The 25,100-nt window shown below is 48.6% G+C and overlaps 1 protein-coding gene across 7 annotated transcripts in view; it reads right to left on the bottom strand.

The window, feature by feature from the left end:
- Positions 1 to 361: 361 nt before the first annotated feature.
- Positions 362 to 25,100, bottom strand: part of LOC142579575 (uncharacterized) — a 113,107-nt gene continuing 88,368 nt past the window's right edge. For 3 of the 7 annotated variants that reach the window (XM_075689935.1, XM_075689932.1, XM_075689933.1), the window contains exon 23: positions 363 to 3,438. In XM_075689935.1, coding sequence (XP_075546050.1) covers positions 3,305 to 3,438 — 134 coding nt within the window. In that variant the 3' untranslated portion in view covers positions 363 to 3,304. Of the gene's footprint in view, positions 3,439 to 19,057; positions 24,533 to 25,100 lie in introns of those variants that run through there. The other 4 variants (XM_075689934.1, XM_075689938.1, XM_075689937.1 and 1 more) reach the window with 2 other exon arrangements.

The following is a 25,100-nucleotide window of genomic DNA, read 5'->3' as shown; positions in this document are numbered from 1 at the left end:
TCTTGTAAGTATTGATAACCAGCCACTCTCGAAACAAAAAGAGGCCACAAGTATTAACGCTTGGAAGCACTTGCAAGAGGCGTAAACTTCCTCGCTCCTTCCTGTTCACCGTTTCCCGAACGGAAGTTAAAATAACTTCATCGGCCACGGAGTCGCATGCGACTACGAGGCGTCGTTGTCGCTAGCGACGTCATAGTAGGTACATGTTGACATCGCATCAAAACACAGACGCGTGGAGTGATGGAAAGAAATCGATCCCCCCCCAAATGGTAATATATTACTATTCACTATCTTCAGCCTGGGCCGTATCAGGGGAGGCGATTTTCCCGCTAAATATGCGTAACGCGCGCAAATACTGTCACTGAGAAGCAATCAGTCAACATTCAAGAACTTTTTTGCATTCAAAAGTAAAAATAATTTGACAATCTAGTGAATGTAGAGAGCAGTACCGTAACCTTGATCTTTAACTTTTTGATGCGATAGCATCAAATAGCCGTTTGAGTGAAAAAGCCGGCGTCTATTGTCTGGACAAGCGAAAAACGGCACCTAAATTCCGATTGGCGGCGACGCCACGTCATCAGCGCGCCTCGACGGAGCAGAGCGGGCGAAAGGGGACGCCTGCTGCAGCGATAGCGCGCAAGATGTCGCGTGAGGGGGTGAGGGCATCGACGCGACGCAACGTCACCATCACAAGCCTGTTACCAGCGCGCTCCTTGACAGCGCAAGCAACCACCGGCGTTCTAACTGCGCCTCGGTAATCGCTATAAAGAAATTAATGCATATAAAACACAGAATAAATTCGAAAGGAAAAACGTTGGCGGTAGCGAGTTTCGAATCTACGACCTGACCCTCGTAAGCCGAGGGTCTTACTGGGCTACATCGGCGCCCCCTAGATAGAAGGCCTGTGCGTTCTGCTTTTCATGCTACTTAGACCTAAACTTCTATTGCCAAGCCCGGCGTGACGAAAGCATTGACGTCAAGATCACCACAGCTTACTCGGGAGTATCCCCGTTAGATTTTATGGCAGCCGGGCAAGACAATATGACGTCACGGGTCGAAGTGCACCAGCCTTGTGGTATCTCGGAGGCATCAGCCAAGCGTCTCAGCGCGCTCGCTTGCCCACGAGGAGTTTATAACTCGAAGGACCACTCAGCGGCATTAAATTGGACATGAATGCTTTCGCATTCAGAACTCATACGAAGTGCTTACGTGTCCTCCGTTTTTTTTTTTTAACAAGGTGCCAAAGATTGCGACGTCTCGAAATTTTGACGCACCGCGTTGGAAACTCTGCAGCGCCCAACAACAAAAATACTTTTTAATGCCACACACGGCACTTGTTAATGCGTTTAAAGCTCATAAATCTTCCATGTAATCGTTTACCTACATTTGGTGGGCACGCCGCTGTGAAATAAATAAATAAATAAATAAATAAATAAATAAATAAATAAATAATAACGTGACGGGCTTATGAGGCATGTCATAGTGGGAGGCTCCTGAACAATTTTGACCACCTGGGGTTCTGTATTGCACCCCGAAATCTAATTTCTCGAGTATTCTTCTTTTTTTTTTTGTTTCCCCGCCCCCATTAAAATGCGGCCACCAAGGCCGGTATCCAACCCGCGAACTCATGCTCAGCAGCGTGACAACAAAGCCATTGAACTGCCGCAGCGGGTAGGGCGCTGTAACTCTGGTAACATGTTCATAATTTTGGCAATACTTGTAACTCAAGATCCCAACTAATTCCTATACACAACGGTCAGTAGCGCTTCCTTGCGATTTCGTTAACTTCAATTAAAAAATCGATTATGGCTGCACGATGAGAAGCCCTACAGCGATCCTTAACAGCTAGAGCTCCCAGTCGGATGCAAACGTTTTGTTTAACGTGACTGAATATCGAAAAGACATCCGCGCCCACACAGCCATCGTAGCCAATCCACGTTATCCGATGCAAGTAATTGCGTTACGTATGCGAAGTGTATTGCGCAAACAGAATTTCGAAACGAATTTAACTGCACAAGCAAGTCGTAGCATTTCTTTGAAAAGAGTGCACCTCCCCCTCCTCCCTCCCTCTAAAGAAAGAGGTAACTAATACAATCTTGCAATCTTATGCTTCACTACCACCGCTTCTAAAGCAGATGGCGCAACGTTGAAAGACTGAGAAGAAATGCAGGCTACAAAAGACCAAGATGGAATCGCGGGGGCACCCGAGCCGGCGATATATTGTGCTTGTTGCTAACATTTTCAATCGATAATAAATAAATAAATAAATCAGTTGACACGTGTTGTGGACTAACCCCGTCCGTTTCTCCGGTAGCTGTACAATAATAATCCCATTCCAAACCGCAGAACGGTCAGGCTCGGATGCTCCTGCAAAAGTCGTCATTGTAGCAAACCCGAACAAAAACGATGCCTTCTCGGGAGGAAATCTTCGGAAGTGAGAATCACTGACTCCAGAAACAAACGAAAGCTTCATCGTATCTACGGAACGATAAATGTTTTCGAAAAGTGTACAAAATTCGTGGGGCGTGACAAACAAGAACCTCCCTTGCTAGCGACTTCAGCTTACCGTACACTTTCGTCACTGATTGTACATGCGCACACGGACCCTGCTGTTGGTCGAATTGGCATTAAAACGTTGAAAGCACTGCAGCGCGTAAGAAGAACAGAAGTGGGAGAGAGAAGCGCACGGCCGCGCTATGCCTGTGCTTATACTGCGCCCTTATACTTCCCACTGATACGCGCTACAATGCTTCAAGATCTGCGTTTAATCACATTCAGGCTGCGGAGCTCGAAGCCCACATTCGAAACAACCACACAACAAACAGCGGCCATTCAAGCCATATAGCTCTGCTACTGTGCACCCAGCACCACGCCGCATTCTTCTCGAAATTTCTACATACCGTATACGTCATAGATTTTTTTCCCCTCTCAATAATAACGTCTGCACTCCCGCATCCCCAAAGGACACGCGAGGTGGTGTAGCTGCAAAAATTTTGCACTGTTCCTCCTTGGACAAGCAGGCAGCGGAGCGGAAGAGAAAGTAGGTAAGGGAAACCCCTTGCCGCAGACGTTGTCTCGGTAAAGGTGAACACCTTAAATATTCCGTAGCAGAAGAGCGGTGACCAGCAGTCGTCGTTCCCGCGTGGACTCGCTGCCAAGGACGGGCCGGATATACGGCTGCTTGTGGCTTCGATGATACGACGACAATCTGCGTATTCAGCATGACACAGCGCATTTGAACCCTCGTATCGGCGTAGACAGATTGGTTCGCCCGGTTCGCCGCATGCATCCGCGTGCAGCTAGATCACGTGAGGTAGCTCTCCCGCTGCTGGTACAGCGGCAGCGGCTGCTCGGGGCTGGAGTCCTGCTCCTCGCGCTCCCTCTGTAGCGCCTCCTGCCGAAGCACCTCGGGGTCCAGTCGCTCCAGGGTCGCCATCACTGCGCGCCGTGTCCCACCGCGCCGTGGAAGAGAAGGAACGGGGACAAAGGAGAGAGGAAAAGAGGATAGAAAGGCGAGCGGAGACACGTATGTACGCACACCTAGAACACAAGAGAGCCGCCCCTCTCGCAGGCACCTTTACGCAGTTTAACATCGCGGTCAGAACTTGTGCTTTAGAGGAAAAGTCAACTGTATACGCGTTAAGTTCGATGCAGCAGTAGAAGCTGGCTTCCCCGCAGAAACGATACTGCTAGGGAGAAGACCGCTTCAATTACTTTTTTTTTCTTTTTCATCGAGGAGAGAGAGCGAGAGAACGGGAAAAGTGCTGTCGTTTCTTTCTGCAGTTGGCAGCTAATCGCAGTGCTAAATTATTCACTGTTTCATTTCACTTGGGCACCATACATCAACAACAGGAGATTAATTGTTTCCGTGAAGTGTTCGCACATCTAGCTGAAGCAGTTCCAACGCGGCTGCCCCTGCCGGGGCCATAGCTGCCTTGGCGTGTTTTCTACACCATGAACCAAGAACGCCAAGCGACCAGCTCTTCTGAGGCCCATGTTCTAAACGGGCGTGCAAAGGGCCTTCGGCCAATTCACCGCTCTGTTTCGATGGAGCATTTATCTACCGCAACGTCATTTTCCAACGAGCAGAAGACGCAATCGGCCACGGAGAACCCCGCCGCGCGTTCCTCGACAACAACGAAGACGCCCGAGGTGGATACCGCGGGGGTGGCTACCGATCCCCCATCGTCGCCAATTTTCCCTTCCAACAACGAGAGGTAGACACTCCGACCGGGGAAAGGATGGAGGAAGATGCTACCCCGAACATTTACGACGACAGAACTGACGACGACACAGGTGGCTGTTGGAAGACAGTCATACATAAGCGACGCATCCGTCAAACGCACGCTAAGATGCAACACTCCGAGAACATCTTGGGCATTCCGGACGCCTTCCAACCTACCGTACGCAAGCGCAGTCGGAATCTGAACCTGCCTCAGCTTCCTTTGCACGATGAAAAGATAATTCTGCGGCCTCACGGAGGAATTTGCCTCGATAAGTGGACGCGCCCAGAACACGCCAGTGCTCTATGGAGTGCAGCCGGCTTGACCACCGACGATCGTCAGGACATCATATTCCGACTGCGACCTCAGCAGAACTTGGCAATCATCAGCACACCCCAGTCACACGTAGCCAACGCATTGTACAAGGTGAGGGAGCTGAACCATGGTCAGCGAGTCTATCCCATCACAACATATATTGCGGCCCCAGACAACTCATGCAAGGGAATTGTTCATGGTCTTTTGCCCGGTACACCGTCTTCCAAGTTAGTGGATGAGCTTTTGGCTCCTGGAACTCAAATACTTCAAGCACGAATGATGGGTCAAACCAAATCAGCCATTGGGCTGATTACTGTCCTACGCCGCACATGGTCATTTGCGAGACGTGCGGGACTGACAACCCCACCCCGTCACATCCGTGCACCCCACACTGCAGATCCTGTGACGGGACCCACCCTACAGCGGATCCAGACTGCCCGCGGCGTGCTAGGCAGACACTGAACAAAGCTTGGGTGCGGAAAGCTCTCGGGAAAGAGCAGCGTGAACTTCAACCTTCCAGCGACCCGACCACTACCACAGATACGGCGGACACCCGAACGTCGCGCGCCCCAACGAAGGAGACCAGACAAGACCGGTCGGAGACCCGTTCGAGATCCCGTCGCAAGTTCCGGACCCGCTCCAAGTCTCGGTCCCGATCCCGCGAGGCATCGGTGCGCCTCCCAGAGAGGCGCCCTCCTTCTCCATCTTCCCAACAACCCTACAAGAAGGCCCTGCAGACCAACGCCCCAGCCAAAGTGACCCTGGTCCCTTCAGGGGTGCAGCGGACCCCGGAGAAGAAAACAGCAATGGAGGCGCCTCGGGAGGTAGGTCGGGCGGAGGGTCCCCCACAGCTCGCTCCGCCCCGTAAATCTCTCCCTACCCCTTCCCCTATTACCAATTCATTATCAAATCCCGATCCTCTAATAGAAATAGCCCGCCTACGTCGTGACATGGAGGCGCGCTGTGAGCGCCTGCAAAAACAAATGGACGCGCTGGTGGCAGACATGAGCACTAGTATGCAGGCGGCTCTGAACAGGATAGAACGTCAAATGGAGGCCCTTCAAATAGGGATTACGGAGCAAGTGAAATCATGTATAGAGTGCACTTTCGCACGCACGCAAGTTCCTGAGCTTAGCGGTAACAACGAAAGCGCGCTTTCCGACCAAGGCTCTCGGCCGCAACCTTCAAATGTGGGCACCCAGCGCCCGCATCCCTATGCACGACCGCCTGCTTCCTCTCGCGATGATAATGGCGCCGCGTAGCACGGAGCAACTAGTGGTGTGGTAGTGGAATCGTAGGGGATTCCGCCGAAAACGAGGTTCCCTACAGCAGTATATCGCCACATCCACGAACCCTCCAGTTGTCATCCTCTTACAGGAAGTCAATTGCACCCCTTCTTTATCCGGCTACAGCACGCTCTCGGGTGTCTCTCCTCTTGTGGGAGCCTTAGTTTCGAAACATGTTACATGTCGCCTGCATACCACTAACATTGACATTCCTCACCAAATATTGGAAATAATTACGCAAGGTAAACGCAGCGAGAGTCTGTTTATACTCAATGCATACAGTTCCCCCCGTTCGCGAACGCACTGTTTGCAGCACCTACTAACAGAATTTCGTAGGTTTGGACGGGTTTGTGTGGTGACCGGCGACTTTAACGCACCGCATACTGCATGGGGTTACGTTAAATCGCAGGCTAAAGGGACCCGCTTATGGAATGCCATCTGTAACATGAGATACACACTGCTTACCGACCCAGAGCACCCCACTCGGATGGGCAACAGCGTATCTCGTGACACCTGCCCTGACCTTACCTTCGTTCGCAATACTGGCTCAGTCGTTGCGCACGGGTCTTTAAAGGAGTACCTTGGTAGTGACCACTACATTGTGGCGACCACCTTGTCATTACGGGGTGCGCGCAGGCCCGACCGAAATGTGCGTATAACGGATTGGGCGAAATTCAGGGAACGTCACCAGGACCCACCTGAGCGCCAAGGGTACGAACGCTGGCTTGACTCTCTCGCACAAGATCTAGAGGCCACCACGAGCACACTGCGCACCACAACCGAGAAACCAGACATAGACCCGCATTTACTTCATCTTTGGAACGCCCGCAGAGGGTTGACACGACGATGGAAACGACAACGCCTCAACCGCAAACTTAGGAAACGTATAGATCAAATTACACGGGAATCTCAGGAGTATGCAGAGATCCTTACGAGGAATAACAGGCGAGGATTTTGCGATCGCCTCTCAGGCACATTGAGCACAGCAAAAACGTGGTCGATTCTTCGCTCACTCACAGATCCCACCACAACAAAGGGAAAAACATTTCAACAGCTGCACATACTAATGCACGAGTACAGGGACGATGTCTCGACACTCCTCAGAGAGCTAGAGAAGCATTTCATACCCACAGACCCGCCGCCGCAGTACCCTGACTATCCTTATGTAGGCGAGGCGAACGAATTGCTCGATGCAGGCATCACATCTGACGAGGTGCGGGTGGTCCTACAAGATCTACGCCGCAACACGGCACCGGGAGCCGACCACATCCGATTCGCCACCCTTCGTAACCTCAGTGACGCGGATATTAACCACCTCACCTATATCTTCAATGATTGCTGGCGCAAGGGCATGCTTCCCCAAGCATGGCGACACGCCGACATCACACTGATCCCCAAACCGGGCAAGCCTGTTAAGGTTGAAAACTTACGACTCATCTCCCTAACATCCTGCATTGGTATGCTCATGGAGCATGTACTCTTGCGGCGTCTGCAGCCCTTCCTCGAAGAAAAATCATTCTTTTCTAACTCACAATTCGGATATCGGGCTCATCTGTCTGCCAAAGATGGGCTTTGCAGGAGGAAGTCACAGGACCTCCGTCGTCCGCCCAAACGAGAGCACTCATCGCCTTAGGCCTAAAAGGGGCATTCGATCATGTTGAACATGACCTCATCCTTCGCAATGTTACACATTCACACTGTGGAATTCGTATGTACAACTATATCCGCGCATTTCTTCGAGATCGCACAGCCACCGTAGGAATGAGACCGCATCGATCCGGTACGATTCGCCTTGTAGGACGTGGGACACCCCAGGGCTCAGTTCTTTCCCCTACTCTATTCAATATCGCGCTCGCAGGGCTCCCCCGGCTACTCGACCAGACCCCTGATGTCGCCCACGCTATTTATGCGGACGACATTACTATCTGGTCGACACGGGGTTCCGACGGAGCCATCCAGGACCGACTGCAGCAAGCAGTCGATACAGTTTCCCTATACGCGAGAAAATGCAGCTTAAGATGTGCTCCGGAAAAGTCGGAGCTCATAATCATTCGCCCCCGGAGCCGTTCCTCTACTCCCCCTATCACTGTGCACGCGGATGGCACACCGATACCACAGGTTAATCGTGCTCGTATCCTCGGCCTACACGTCCAAGCGGATGGCAGGTCAAACTACACTGTTTCCCTTCTGTCCAGACAGATTGAGCAAATTCTGGCCATGATCCGGAGGGTCTCCAACAGGCACTCGGGCCTTCGAGAAGAGGACCTGCTGCGCTTGATGGAGGCATGCGTGATCAGCCGCCTTACATACCATTTCCCATTTCAGCGGTTGACCCAAGCGCAACAACTTCACATAGACGCAATGATTCGCAAAGCGACGAAGCTGGCCCATGGCCTCCCGAATCATACTTCCACACGCCGTCTCCTTAGCTTAGGGACACATAACACACTAGGCGAGCTGCTAGAGGCACATTGGGTCAGCCATCGCCAGCGCCTCCTACTCACTCCTACTGGCCGCCATCTTCTCACACGGCTAGGATACTCTGTCCCACCCCTTGAGTCTGAAACCCGTCCAACGATCTTCTCGTCAGCGATACGCCAAGCAGTAAGTATTCATCCATTGCCACGTAATATGCACCCCGAGCATGACAAAGGGCGGCGCAAAGCCCGTGTACGATACATTGGCCGCATGCTTGCAAACAACCCGGAAACACATATTTTATACACGGACACATCATGCACTCAAGAGGGCTATACCTCGGTAGTTTTGGATGGCACCGAATCCCTGAGAGACTCCGCTGCGATGCGCGGAACAAATGCCGCTTATGGAGAAATTCTCGGTGTTGCTCTTGCAATTCGGTACGCCATCCGTGTTCCTGAGGAAGTGTATATATTGATGAACTCGCAACAGGCATCAATATGTCAAACAACATCAAATATATCAACATATATCAAATATATCAACAGACATCAAATATACACATCAATATACACAATATATACGCAACATGCCGGGCGTTCCTATCAGGACATGGCATCCCGAGAGCGGCGCACCAAATTCTCAAACAGATCCCGCAAAATACACCAACCACACCTCCCCGCATCCACTTACTCTGGACCCCTGGTCATACCTCGCTGCCGGGTAACGAACGCGCACATGCGGTTGCCCGAAAAATTTCCCTCCGGGCGACTCGGCGTGGTGAGGCGACTAGTTCAGAGTGCTCCCTTGCTCCGTTACAAAGACATACTCCGTCATTATACACGCATTCGTCGCACCCACGCCGCACCACCGCCGTCCTTCTCGCGGGAGGATGCAGTGGCATTACGCCAGTTACAAACAGCAACTTTTCCAAATCTTGTCTCTCTCAATAAATTCTACCCACAGTGTTATGCAGATCGTTGCCCTGGCTGTGGAAGCTCACCCACAATCTTCCACGTCACGATTGAGTGCACTGCAAACCTCTTTCCTCCCTTGCCAACTCTCCTTTACCCCCTACGCAACAAAGAGCTGTGGGACGATGCCCTCCGCGACGGACCTCCCGAGGTCCTCCGAGCTGTGATACAACGGGCTCGAAACATCGTCGGAATCATCTTAAGGACCCTGGACAGAGGGTTCCTCTCACACTGCTCTCGCCATTCAAATATTATTAATAAAGATGTTTTACTCTCTCTCGCACCATCTATAGCCGCCGCTTGTAATTTAAAAAAAAAAAAGAAGTTTCCTCTTTACGCAATTACGCGGAGCCACGACATATCTCTTCATAGCTTTGTGGCGTGCTCATATTCGTTTCTTCGTCGAGTGTTACGCTCTTTAATTTGTTTGTACCGCCTAATGGCAAAGCAGACAACTGGGCGGTTTAGTTCCGCAACACGTAAAATTGGGCTTGTTCACCGTCCGTCGCTATTACCCACACAGCACGACATGGAAAACACAGACGAGTAAATGTGCGTGGCCACTGACCTTCAACATATACGTATACCTTCGTTGATTCCGCATTCCTGCTGGCCATGGCTATTTCTTATCCGCCTTAATTATTTGAGGCACCCTACAGTACATTCAGAGTACAGGTTTTCTCCAAAGAGAGAGATAGAAAAAAAAGGCTATGTAGCAAGGCACGTCATCTTCGTGCAGCCTTATGTAACCAGGTAGGCACAATCCGCAGGCGCTAACATTAATTGGAAAAAATAATTAGTCATTATGAATACGTTAACTAATCAGTATTGAATTTTTTTAGACAAACTGTCTAGTAATTTGCTGTACATATATATATATATATATATATATATATATATATATATATATATATATATATATATATATATATATATCATGAAAATTCTCGCTCGGCCTGCATTATTTCTTAAGAGACAATTTTCATAAGATTTATTTCATGGGACTATATAATAAAAAGATGCCTACGTCAACGGAGCCATGACGTAAGCATCTTTCTGGAGCTCTCAGAGGTAAAAACAGATGTAAATGAATGCGACGTAGGCAGGCGGACGTAGATAGGCGCAGTATATCGCAACGACGCCTCAGCTCTACAACTACATGAGCGTATTTCGCGCTTATTCGCGGCGTGGGCCTCCCCCGAAACAACGCGATGTACAAGCTGTTGTCGGGGCCGCATTGCTACGAAGACCATCCGAGATAATCGGCTAACTGTATATTATGGAACTCACACCGGCTGGGGTTATAGGGGTAGCCAAACGGGTTCAGTACTGGTTAGTCACCCAGTCTATCATTCTTAGTGGTTGGCGTCCGGTCACATTCGGGGATACGGTCACTTTGGCGTGATTTCACATGATTCGGAAGCGGACACATCGACACCTACAACCGATAGCGCTCCTCGCACAGTGCCAGGAACTCTATCGCCCGTAGATGACAACGCTCAGGGTGCCGAGTCACGCGAAATCTCGTGACAGTGATCATATTTACGAAAGTGATCGTCCGACAATGCCCGCACCAGTTCTCCGTAAAATGTTCAAGCATGGAGTGCGCTAAGCCAGGCGAACGCGCCGATGCCAGGCGACATCATTACCAAGAACACCTTGGAAATATGTTAGTTTCCGCGTTTATTCGCTTATCGCCAGTCTGCGCGGGTCATCCTCGCGTCAATGTGAACAAGGGGTGCCAAATGTTGAGCTCGAATATTCTGGAGCATGCACTCGCTGGAAAAATTATGCGTCACGAGGAGGGGCAAGGCATGTGGGCTTGCACAAACGTGCTCCACTGCCTGTCACGAGCTGCGCAAGTTGCAGCACACTTAGGCGACATATGACGATAAATAGTATGATTCTGGACATCTACCACATAAGCTCACTGCGGGTATATATATATATATATATATATATATATATATATATATATATATATATATATATATATATATAATGAGAGAGAGAGAGAGAATTGTAGAGCGGCACGATAAACTCCCAGTACAGATTTTTCTTGCTCAATACGAGCTACATAAAAGTTTTTCCGAGCGCGAAAGAAGCCCGCAAATGTACGCAAAATTGCCGCGAGACTGGCCACTCGAGGCAATTTGCGCATATTTGAAAGCGGCTTTCACGCTCGGAAGAACACTTTTATGTAGCACGTATTGAGGAACATACAGCTATTGGCCTCGAGCTCCACCACTGGAAAAGCAGGCGCCACCGTCGGCGTGACGTGCTATTAGGTATCACGTGGACATAGCGGCCGCGTCGGCTGCTTCGGGAGCGCCGAAGCGAGCTGAAAACGAGTTTAAATTCCCTCGTACGCTGCGGTCCTCATTTAGTGGCGAGATTTTCCCGCTTCGAGTACGTCCGTTACAAGGATTGACAGCACTACAATAGGTAGTGGCTGCCTTTGAAGGCGCGCAACATGGTAGGCTACTGCTCGGTGCCGCAGAGCCGGACGTACGCAACGGAGCCCGGTGTCAGCCTTCATACGTAGCCGCAGGACAAGAAGCTGCGTGAAGCTTGGCTCGCGAAACATAAAACCGGCAGACAGCCATCGGCTACAACTCGGGTATGCAGCAAGCACAGACGCGAGGAAGATTTCTGCTACGGCGCTGGGACTGCGATGTTCGGAAAACGCGCACTGAGACGCTCGCCCGAGTCCGCTGCCCGACTAATGTCATGACGGTTTGGTCTATGAACTTGTCGATGCTATAGATACTGGCAAGTTCACTGGAGTGGAAAGGGAGCGGTAAGAAGCGCATAAAAGAAGCATGACATGACGTTTGTGTTTGTGTTATGAATTAATGCACTGGATTACAAAAAAAAAAAAGAAGCAGCGGGAAATCGCACGCTGAGAACACCGATAAACATACAGTGCGACGCAACTCGAGAAATAATATTGAAACGTCCAAGAATTTAGAAAAAAAAAAAAGATTGAATCGTCGCGACGGCACATCACAGTCCCCGTAGGCGTCGAGGTCTCTACAATGAAATTATTTTTGAACAGCTCCGATAGCGCCCACACAACAATGGTTGCTTGTATACTGCCAAATGCTCATATTATGCGGCCTAAAGCTCATGGCACGGTGCGAAAATGCGCACGCGGCGAAAGCGAAACAGTGCGCGGACAAGCATGCAGACGCGCAGTCGATCGCTGCTAACCTGTGCGATCGCTGCATTGAGGCTTCATTCTATTACGCCCCATTTAGCTATGCAAACACTATAAGAACATATTTCACATCGTTTGCTCTCAGCGTTTGCCTACCTTTCACGCAAGAAGCCGGTTCGGGAGACTCCATCGCGGCGACCGCGCGCAGTGGCGTTCACTGTACGTATTCGGCAAAGAGATAGCGTCTGTAAACGATTCTGTGCATTCAGTTTGCCCAAGATTGTTATTTAAACAGTAAAAACCTTCTCTCGTTTCGAAAGTACTTACAGAAATGTCCAGGAGAGCTCCCGCGTGGTTTTTCAGTGAGCGCTGACAGCAAAACCTATGAGGAGCGTGCCGCGTGATCCCTCATACTACGCCAGCGAGGCGCTACCGATAGATGGCGACTGCGTAACTCCTCGCCGCCAATACCTGGAGGTGTTCATGTCGCTCTACAATTTTCCCATTGACACTTTTCATCTAATCATAATATTTTAGAAGTGACTTAATTAGATAAGACTAATTATCTAATTAGGCGGGATGAAAAAAATAGCTTGAGTATCTCCAGGCGACGGTAAACAACGTTACCTTTGCTCTGTCTAGCAACATGACATTTGCATATTGTTAAACTGTGGCTAAAATTAGCTGGGACACCCTGTATATGAACCAGAAGAAAGGAAACCGAGTGGCCCGATTTTTTTAGTCAAATCATGACAATGTAGAATGAGCGGATGTAGAACATCCACTCATTCTGCAGCCGTCACCTAGTACGTGAATCCACTCGTTCTGCAGCCGTAATCTAGTACGTGAACTTTTTGGGCGAAGGCAACTGGTCAGTAAAGCCACACATGCTACCTGAAGGCAACAAAGCTGCCGAATTCTGACTCTCGCTATGTAATGAACGAGAAGAAAGGAAGCTGAGGGGCCTGATTTTTATTATTCAAGCGAAGCTTGTATTGGCTCACAAGTTTTGGTGGCGTTGTCGTGGTCACGCAATAAAACCCAGTTGCTCCCAGAGCAGAGCAGCTGCGGGAAAGGGCGGCTTGATGAATTGACAGCTGCGCTGGCGCCGGAGCGCGAGTCATCAGCAAGGATTCCAGCTGCATAGGCGCGCGCGCTCACGGCACGCGCGCAATCAATCACAGCTGTTTCGGGCAGGAAAGCGTTTCGCGCGCGCTGCGCCGGCTTCGTTTCTGTTCAGTTCAGGCTCAGGAAACGGATGGGACGGCCTCGCGGTGTGCGTTCCATCGAGGAACAGGCAGCCTTCGACGAGCAGCGGCGAGAACTCGCCTGTGAAAGGTCTCGCCTTCGGCGCGTCCATCCAGCGGTACTTGCACCGGGTTCCTTGTTGCGCCAAGAGTTCCAATCAGTCAGCCGAAGTGAACAGACATGTCGGCGGCGCGCTCCGCAACCACCGAGACGACGCGACCTTCACCGACCACCCTTGCCCGGGCCGCTATCACCGGGAGTCATATGGGAAGCGGCCTTCTCGCCGTTTCCCACCGACCGCCTTTTTGAATCGGACTCTTGCCTGCGCGGGAGCTACGTTCCGCACAACGCCTGCTGTCGACGCCTCCCGGTTTCGCCGCCTACGCCGATACCGTTCACAGCCCTGCAAGCCGCCGACATGGAATATCAAGTCATAGATGTCTCCATCAGCCCTGCCGAGCTTGAAGCCGACTCACTGTGGATCGGTGCCGTGAAAGCACACCGTGCAGCCGCGGCCCACCAGCCCACCGTCTCGCCACCGCCTGCCTCGCCACCATCCAAGACCCCCTGCACTACCACTCTCAGTCATCACGCTCCCCTTCTTCGGCTCCCAGCAGAGGACTTCAAGATCGTCTTCAGACCTGGAGCTCTTGACCTCCGCACTACTACTAACGGAGCCCTGCTCCAAATCCTCTGCACTCATGCCACCATCGACTACGCCACCACCCGCAACGCCGATCGTGTACGGATAAATCCGTACAACTCCCTTACTGTCAGCACCCCATCTGAGCCGCGTGGGAACTCCACCTAGGTGCCATCTCTTACCCCCTGCGTGCCTACATGGCCGCCCTCGACAACGCCCTCCGCGGCATCATATACAACGCCGTGGACTCCCAAACCCAGGACGAGATCGTCCAAGATCTCCAACCCATGTATGTGAACACCCCCTAGGCCATCACTGACACACGCCAGATGGGGACCTCCAAATCTATCCTCATCACTTTCGTCGGCGCTTCTAGCCTCCTCTCCACCATCGTCTTCAACTGCAGGGTCTACCGCTGCCACCCGTTCCGCCCGAGAACCAGGGCCTGCACGAACTGCTGGGCTCATGGCCACCACGCGGATGTCTGCACCAAGCCCAAGTCCGCCCTCTGTCACCGCTGCGGCTAGGCCCACAAGCCAGTCGAGCCCCCGACCTCGGTAGCGATCACTACGTCCTCTGCACAACTTTCCCACTCCCCTCCCTTGCTCGCGCCTCTACTCACTGACCTATATAGTTGACTGGGACCGCTTCCACTCCACTTGTCTTTCTACTTCCTCTTCTGTTCCTATCACCGATCTCTCTGTCTGGATCGAGACCTTTTTGGCGGACGTCCGCACTGCCACATCCACACTCCCTACAGCACCACACTCCACTACGGCAGACAGCCGTCTGCTGCACCTTTGGGAGGCCTATCACGCTGTCCACCGCCGGTGGCAGGCTCAGAAATACAATCGCTGTCTGCGCCTCCGTTTGGCCCGACTCGCTTTGGACATGGAGGAGCACTGCGCCTCTCTCCTTAGACAACAGTGGGGCCAGACCTGCGACCGCACGGCAGGCAACCTAAGCCTCCGCGACACGTGGTCGCTTCTCAGGGTGCTACTTGACCCTACACACACCAAAGCTTCGCAGCGCAAGGATATTTCCTATCTCCTTCATTCCTCCCCTCACCGATACTGACTTCCTGGCGGTCCTCCGGGACCACTATCTCTGCACTGACCTTCCCACTCCTCTTCCCACCTACTACGGCTCCCCAAACCCCGATCTTGAGGCGGACGTCCCCGTGGGCGAGGTTCGTGCGGCGCTACTCACACTTTGCACCACCTCGGCCCCAGGGGCGCACTGCATCACTAACAAGGCACTCTGAAACCTAGATACTCCATCCCTCGCAGCCCTTACTGACCTCCTCAATACACATTGGCAGGCTGGTACTCTTCCTCCTGTACCCATGCACGTGTCTCATTCATCCTCAAACCCAACAAACCTATTGCTATCGAACACCTCCGCCCCATCTTTCTCAACTCCTGTCTCGGCAAGCTGTTCGAGCATGTCATCCTGGCCCACCTCCAGACCTATCTGGATGATCATGACACATCCGGACTCCATGTTCGGTTTTCGTCCCCAGTTGTCCACCCAGGATGTCATGTTCCAACTTTCCGAGGATGTCCTACACCTCTCCCACTACAAACGCACTCGAGCTATCCTGGCGCTGGACCTTACCAAAGCCTTCGACAACATACTACACTACAACGCCATTGTGGACGCTCTCTCTTCCCTCCATGTCGGACCCCGTGTCCATGCTTACGTCACAGCGTTCCTCGCCCACCGCACAGCCGAAATCTCATACGGCCCACTTTCTTCTCCTTCCTTCTCCCTTGTCAACAGGGGTAACCGCCCCCCCCCCCCCCCCATGGCTCTGTTTTGTCCCTTTTTATTCAACATCACCATCCTTCCCGCTAGCACGTGCTCTACGCGTTATCCCAGCTCTGTCTCATGCTTTCTACGCCGATGACATCCCCATCTGGATGACCACCGGCAATCTTGGCGACACGGAGACCACTCTACAGGCAGGTGTGGAGGCGGTGGCGACTCACGCCTGGGCTGAGCTGCTCCCCAACCAAATCGGATCTTTCGCTCCTTCGGCCTGGGCGATGGCCCCCTGTGGCCTTCTCCCCTCACCGTCTCACTTGACAGCACACACACCCCTTCCTCTTGTCTCTACCCTCCGCATCTTCGTACTCTTCAGTCCAATGGCATGCACACCACCCTCATCACTCGACTCACAAACACTGTACACCACACTGTCCGCCTCATACGCCGCATTGCAAACCGTCACCACGGCATGCGCGAACACGACCTCCGCCGCTGGTCCAGGCCTTTGCTCTCTTCCGTATTTCTACCTTTCTCGTACCAAGGAAGACAAAGTCAACAGCCTTATTCGCCAGGCGTATAAGTCAGCCCTGTCCCTTCCCACATCTACCTCGACGGCTCTGTCACTGTCAATGGGCGTGCGCAACTCCCTTACGGAGCTGACGGAGGCCCATCGCACGGCCCAGCTCCTCCGTCTCTCCCGCACCCGCCCTGGTCACGCACATCTCTCTACCCTTAACCTCACCCCTCTTATTTCTCTTCCCACATCACTGCCCATCCCTTCTCATGTCTCCACCCCCCCCCCCCCCAACCATTAATCACCTCCCGTAGAGCAGCGCGAGCCTCCGCGCCCTGGCGTCAGTACGAACGACAGGACGCCGTACGTGGATCCTGCCCCGTACCGCCGCTACCCAGCACATGCCCTTGCCGTCACTGACAATTCTCTCCGACCCACCCTTACTGCCTCAGTCTACACTTCTACCTCCGGCGAGGCCGAGGAGGCAGCTATTGCCCTTGCCATCACGCAAACCTCCGCGAAGTACATCTCCAGCGACTCCAAACCTGCAGTCTACAACTACGTGGTTGGACGGGTGGCACACCCGGCCATCGCTATCTTGCGTTCCGATACCGTTCCCTCTCGCCCCATCCAAATCATCTGGGTGCCCGCTCACGCGGCCCATCCTGGTAACGGCGCGGCCAATTCTATCGCTCAAGATTCGACTGACCGAGCAAGCCCGCCCCCACCGGGAATGGATACGCGCGACGCGCTCCTCACGTACCGCGATATCACGTTGCACTATCGCCTCTCCCGTCTCACCTTCCCCCCCCTCCGCACCAATCCCTTTCCCAGCACCAACACTTGTGGCGCCACCTTCAGGCTCATACCTATCTTACTCCCGCACGTCTTGACCTCCAACACCCTGGGAGCGTGACGCACTCGCCGGCCCGCCGCTTGACACTTGCCCCCTGCCTCTTGGCACTTAACCAGTCCGCAGCAGTGGGAGGCTGCTTTGTCCAGCAACGAGCCCGATCTCCAACTTCGGCTGGTGAACTGGGCGGAGGACGTCGCGACTAGGCATGGCCTGGATGCCACAGCCGGCAGCCTGAAGGCCGCCCACGCTATTTTTTTACTATTGACCTTCTCATCAATAAAACTTGTTTACCACCACCACCACCACCTGTACAGCTGTTATAGCCATATCATGCGCCGGCTTCGTTTCCGTTCAGTTTAGTTTCAGAAATGGGTGAGACGGCCACGCGTTGTGTGTTCCCCGAGGGAGCCTTCGACGAGCGGCAGCGAGAACTTGCCCGTGAAAGGGCTTGCCGTCGGCACGCCGATCCAGACGTTAGAGCCGCCCGAGCCCACGCAATCTGACAGCAATGAGAAGATACCAAGCTGGGGGTGCGGGAGGCCGAAGCAATCCGGCACCGTTACCTGTGGGTTACCTAACCATGACGAAGGTCAGGTGCACGCAGGACGAGCTTCGCTTGCCCCATTTTCCGGTAAGGGAAGGGTTGGTTATTTTTTATTAGTCATATCATGAGAAGCCAACAATGACACAAAAGACAGCATAGGGGAAATTATTTGTAGTTTTTGACTGAATTAAAAAAATTATAAATAAATGGAAATAAAATTGGATGAAAAGTCAAATGGCCACAGGTAGGATACAAATTCGAGTCTTCACATTACATGTGCGATACTCTCACCAAGTGAGCTTCCCCGGCGCCATTTTCCCATCCCAAGATATCCCAAGAACTGGATGGAAAAACGCCGCTACAGTGATAGAAAGCTGGAATGGGAATTTTTCAAGATGTCCAAAGTTTTTCTCATTGACACTTATGCTCTGAATATAATGAACTTCCATTTCGTTAAAGATTAGAAAACTTACATGCATAACTGATGCCCCAGTTAGTGGGGCTATTACGGTCTAATTTTAGCATCGTGCTCGTTCCCAATTTGCAGTGGGCCGATTTGGATTTCACAGGGTGTTTGGGTACTAAAGTAAAGGAAGTTTGGTTGCTATTACACATTTGTTCTATAATTTGGTGCTGTTACATGGATAGGTCCGTATAACTAACAGGCCGAAAAAAACCTGGCAATGCAAAATTGGTCAGCAACTGTATCTTGTAATCTTCTGGAATAAACTTTGCTATTCAATGAATGCTATGGAAGAATCCTTAAGGCACAGGGCCAATACAACTACCATAAACAAGCGCTAGCAATCGCACATTTTATAATAAAATCAGAAAAGTTGGCACGTACATATTAGGCCTACTGTGAGAGCGGATTAACCCAACTCGCCCATGAACACTTCCAACTGTAACTTGAATGACAGATGATCACGGCATTTTTGTGCATATCTTTAATAACCAATGGGTATGTCCATCTTTTTTCCCCTTTTACAACAGCACGAGTTTTCTTGCTCTGTTGGAAGGAATCTTGGAAGGAATGCAGTAGCGACACAAAGTCTTAATTAATGCTGCAAATCTGTCCCACAGAAACCAAATTATGTTCACAGTCATAAAAATGGATGGGTCTTTATTAATCACATTAGCCTTTCACACACAATCACAGCCATCAGAAAACACTCACTCGGTCTACAAGAGCTGCACTTTGCTTCACTTTCATTTTGTCTCACTGAAGTTAATATGAAACTATGATAATTGTATTAAATGGCAAGTTTTTTCAAAAGATCACTCCACTGTTCATCTGTTAATAAGTATCATACTGTGCAAACGAACTAAAATCAACGTTAGGCTCAATTGCTTCCCTGATCATGAAAGCTGCTGTATTTTTAATTTCATATATATGATGCAATGCATGAGAAGAATACTATGCCAAGTGCAGCACTTATTTGTATCACACCAGACATGGCAGGAACCTTACCCTTGGTAACTGTTTAGAAATCAGAACAGCTCAAGGTCGTACTGTATGATGGTTAACCATTGTCATGACTACTTTTTCTAGCAAAGGACTTGACGGCACTTTTAAGAATGTGCCATCACAAGTCATAACCACAATCACTAAAGTAAAACAAAGTGCAAAGCTACAAAGGTAACCTCCTTGTTAGTAGACGGACATGCACAAATGTGACCGGGTCATTGGCGCTTAAAACATATAAAAGCTGCAGTGGCGTGAAAGTCTAGGGCAAGGTCATACAAGCAGGCAGATATCACAAAAATACTGATAGTAGTCATGGGAAACAAAATTTACATGCATGAAGTGGATGGACACCTTGAGGCATCTGGCCTGTATGCACCACTGTCTTTGATGGTGAAGCTATGACAATGCCAATCGCATTTGACAGAGAGAACTTCAAGATCACATGGCAACTACTGATGCCTGAAAATTTAGAGCTCAAAAGTGCTTAGCCAACTTAAAAGTGCTTAGCCAACTTACAAGCATGTGAAACGAACTAGTGGGAAACAACCAGCATTTTAATCGTAGCCGACAATGAGTAGCTATTTTGCTGCATCGTGCAATTTAATGTGGGCTGCAGAAAGTACTCCATATTCTAGGTTTTGCTTCAAGTGCCTGTACGATATGCCAAAAAAAAAAGGGGGGGGGCGGTGGGGGGCACAACTTACTAGTTTTCTGTCTCACTTCCTGCAACTTTTAAGATTGAGATTGTGTGGAAAATATCATTAAGCTAAAAGCAAGCCAGATAACGAATTACCAAGTGCTTAATAGAACTGCCGCCACACAGTACGGAACTGAAAGCTCAAATTTTATTTCCAATTATTACTCAGTGCAATGCAAATCTCCGAATTCTAACATCACTGTTAACGATGCAGAAATGATCTCTTTGTTGAAATGTCTTCTGCATGGTAAGAAAAGTTTGGGACTGTTCAATTATATATAAGTAGGCACCATAATTTAAACAATACATAAATACGCTATAAGATGTAGACAGCAATCCACAATTGCACACCCATTGGCTGTTTTTAATATTTAAACATTTGCAGTACTGATGCAAACCCAGTTCTTCTAACAGTAGCCACATTATTGTAGTCGTAACAGTGAATTTTAAGAATAAGACAGTAAGCACAAGTAAGCAAAAAATACAGAAAGTAGTTATAGCGAAATTACGAATAATGATTAACCATCACTACTAATCATATGACATGCCTTCTTGCTTATATTAAAGGACAGTTTGAAGCAAAATGCTTGCTTGATATGTCGCTGCCCTATCATTTCAAAATGCCATGTTAAACCTGCACAACCAAGCCTGAGCAAAAAATAGCTTGTTAATACAACCAAAGTAAAGACACAGTACAAATGGGAAGAGGGACAAACAACTAAATGGGGACACAGAAATGATTCACAACAGTGTTATTACAATACACCAAAACATTAGCACAACAAACTTGCACGAACTCAAAGTGCAGCATATCTTATGCCAACGTTGTGAGGCCATGCTCCGAGAACTACAGTAGAACATTGTAGACACTGTAGAAATATTCCTCATTCGTGTGATTAAGCAAGGCAACATTAAAAGTACCTTATAAGGACCACATTTTTTTCTTGGACGATGTACCAGGTGCTTTCTTTTTTTTTTCAGGCCCTATATATATATTTTTTTTTTAATTTGACTGCGGTAGATAGCATAACTCCTGTGCCTGAGCTGAATTACTTGAAGAAGTGGAAATTACTTGCATGAGAAGTCAAAATTCATAATAAGGTAATCAACAATATATCACTAATTAATTTTTAACTAACACCTTTATGACACATCCCAAATGAATTGTAGCTGGCGAGTTGCAAAAAAATCCCTTGGAAAAAATCGTCAGGATGAAACCAGTTTGTTAAGTAAGTCGATTATACACTTTGATTTCTCGTGCAAATGATGTCCTTCTTCGAGAAATCCAGCTTAAAGACTTGAACTGTGCTGTCTACCACAGGCTATTTTTGGAAATTCTGTATGGTCTTTTAAAAAATACCTGGTACATATTGTGAAGAGGTTTATTGGTGGCACGACCGACATCTTCATCACTTTTTATTTTCTTTCCCCAAAGTGCGTCGAAAACATTCTACTGTACTCCCCAGCTCTCTCAGCCACACTTGTAAGACAAAAGCAGCTACATGCTGTCAAAAAACACCTTGCACCTTCCAAGAAGTGCTTCAGTCCTACAATGATAATAGTCACCACTGTAGAATAAGCTTGCTTATAATTTCCGCACCTGTAACCTGCCATTAACAGCACATAAGTGCGCATGGCAAAAAAAAAAAAAGAAATATGGGGAACGTAGAAGAAGAAAACAATTTTATAAATGCACTCATTACTGAAGCTGCGCCATACTTGGAGAGCTCTGTGGTAATGCAAAGTGTGCTGCCATGAAGGAACACAGCCGGGAAAAATTTGCTAATGCAATGTGTACTTTTTAAACATTACATATTCGTACCGTGGGCAACACACACAAAATTACAATTCAAGGACGTTGCAGGTTGGATTTCTTTCTCAATAATGTTGTGCCTGTACAAATGTTACAGAAGAGGACAGTACCAAGTAGAATAGAATAAACAAGGAAAATGGAATATAAATAATGTGATTTAATGCAGCAAACCCACTCACAAGCTGAGGCAAGCGTAGTGTAATGGTGGGGGGCATGCCTTGATTAATTTCATGTACCTGGTACTCTTTAATGTTGACCTAAAGCATACTTTGTGTACCTCTTATAAAAAAAAAACACCCCAATTAAATCAAATAATCCCATATGGTCACGTGGAATCATATGAATTTTTATGGGTTTCCATACCAATGAATGCGTTGATAGAAATAGCATGTATTGCTCCCAAGCTGTTGCTTCACAGTGCATTTACATTGTTTCGTATTGCCCATTTTTGTTGCTTTCACGCGGTAGATAGCAGTTACATTCGGCATCAATTTAGGCATGTAGTTATGTTTTATAATTTAGTTATTTAACTCGATATGCTTTACTTATTCCAACTTAGGTTTTTGCCTTTCTATTATTGCAATATCCAACTCCTGTGCATTTCATTGTTAATTACTAAACTTTTAGTTTTACATGTTTCTTTTGCTGCTTGCCATGTATGGGGTCACAGACCTTGTAAAGCCTGATGAATGGCTTTTTGTTTCCATCCAACACAGTGTACATTTGATATTGAAATAAAATTTGATTGATTGATCGAGCGCAAGACCTTATTCATTAGGCGTGAAGCTTATTGGGCACACATTTTTAAATAGGGATGGAACATAGGTTGTGCTACTGTCAATGCAAGCTTGGCTAAGAGGACAATGTAAACTACTCGAAGTGGACCAAAAAAGTTCATGTCGGATGGTGACTATTATTAGTGTAGGACAGAAGTGCGCCTGAGTATGAACAAGAATATTAAGAATGCACTGAATAAGTTGACAGACAACTGCTGTTGTGAAAATCCAGAAACATAAGCAGAGGTCCAAATAAAATAAAAAAGAAACAAGAGGTCTAGCTGCTCTTGTCACACAAAGTAAGAACGTTAAGAACATAAAAGTGTAAATGTGCAATAAAAAAATAAAATACTAAGTAGCGCGCTCTAATTTTCACCCGTTCTTGCTTGTAAAACTTGCATGAAATACGTGGATATATGTATCTATATAAGAAAGCCATGGAGTGGTCTGAGCAGCAGTTTGGTACTTATAGTAGTGTTGCACAGGCCCCACAATACACTAGGGGGAAAAAAGAAAAAGAAATTGCGACCCCCTACTCCGCAATTGCACATACAATGGTCACTTAGAATACATTAATTAAAGCATCAGCTTAGCTTTCACATAAAAGCACTAGGATTAGAACGCCATATAATGAAGTGGGGTACTGGAACGTACACGGCTAAAAAAGAAATGGCAGTTAAGTACTGAGGCAGCTACCAATCATAAAAAGATATGATTTCATATGAAATGCATGGCTGAGAAACAAAAACAAAAGAAAACATAATAGACAAGTTGCTATTACAACACCACGCACAAAGAAACACACACACAAAAAAAGAAACATATCAAAACACTGCAGAAATCTTAATGTGTGAAGTACACTGAGCCATGAGCACCTTAGTAGTATTTCATCACGTCTGGTCTGACCTTCAAATTCTTGAGCACTAACAAAAGTAAAAGCTAACCTGCATTTCACCTCACATCGAAAGCAAAAACGTAAGTTAGTACACAAGTAGGTGTGCCTACAGCTGAGTAGGAACCCCAATCAAAACACAAGATATCAGGAAAAGACGAGAGAAAAAAAAAGAAGAAAGTATAAGGCCATAATAAACGACTTGCATCAGCCCAGTTCGTGATTAAACAAACCAAACAAAGCAAGAGGGGTGTATCCAAGAACTTAAAGCGTTCATCAAACAAGGTGAACCCTCTAAATGCATCAACATAGGCCCCACAGTGGGCAACGAAAGCAACAACACAATGCCGAAATGTGACACGAGAAAGGGACAAAACGAACCAGTGCAAAGAGCGCCAAAGGAAACAAAGAACAGATGCAGCAAGAGAGCAACAAGAGTGAACATCACAGCACTACTGACAGTATGCTTTCAAGGTGGGTCAACGTCGCAGGCAGGATGCAATGCAAATGAACATTTATGGCAAGATGATATGCAAAGTAAAATGGTGGTGTAGTAGCAATGCAATATTGTGACAACTGCTGCCTTCACTAATACATTCTTGAGGTGGGAATGTGCTGCACGCAGGATGCAACGCAAACAACAAACACGCAAGCAAAAATGACATCTGGAAAACAAAATCGAGATACAAACTGAAGCAAAACGAAAAAAAAAAAAAGGTATCCCACAAATACTGAAAGCAGTAACCCCGCTTCGCGTTTGCTAGGTGCAAGCTGATGTGATGAGAGATGCAGAGATGGTATGTGGACGGCAAAGGCACCGAAATCAGGTGTGACTCCCAAGACTGCACGTGCGTGTGTGTGTTTGTGCAGTAGGCACAGGAAAGGAAGTCACAAAGGAACACATTACTATGTGTTTTCCTGGTAGGTCACGTGCGCTGAAATGTAAAAGAAAATGCAGGACACGCATGCAGGTTGCTTTCAGTGTCTCATCACAAGAAACACAAATAATATATACAAGGGGAAAAAATTAAAGAAAAAGAGAGAAAAAAAATACAAGTGCACCAACTTGAAATGGAGGGATAATGGTCCCATGCATAGGTGTGTTTTGTTTATCATTATGCATATCAGAGCATTTCAACAGAATCTCGCATTAAAGCTTTGCAACACCCCACTATGTAAGTAGAGTTGAACCTTATTATTATGAACAGATATGTGATACTCTGGCCCTGGGCCCTCTGGAAATTTGCAAGCATAGACAGGGGTTTAGTTCCCACAAGGAAGCGGCTGCAAGTGGAAATCTCTGAGAGACGCCTTCGTCCTGCAGTGACACAGGACGATGGCAATGCATCTTGACACAACAGATTATTACACATAAGACATTGAAGCTCAACTTTAACTGCCCCCTGTTTATTTTCAATGGCAGCTGTGGTGAGGGAGCCACAAATGCAAGGATGAATCTGGCACCGCTTACTGTTGGGCTCGAGTCTGATAACTTCCAAGCCC

The sequence above is a fragment of the Dermacentor variabilis genome, chromosome 4 (assembly GCF_050947875.1).
Source record: "Dermacentor variabilis isolate Ectoservices chromosome 4, ASM5094787v1, whole genome shotgun sequence".
NCBI lineage: Eukaryota > Metazoa > Arthropoda > Arachnida > Ixodida > Ixodidae > Dermacentor > Dermacentor variabilis.
The sequence above is the reverse complement of the archived record's forward strand: the minus strand, read 5'-3'. Positions and strand labels throughout refer to the sequence as shown.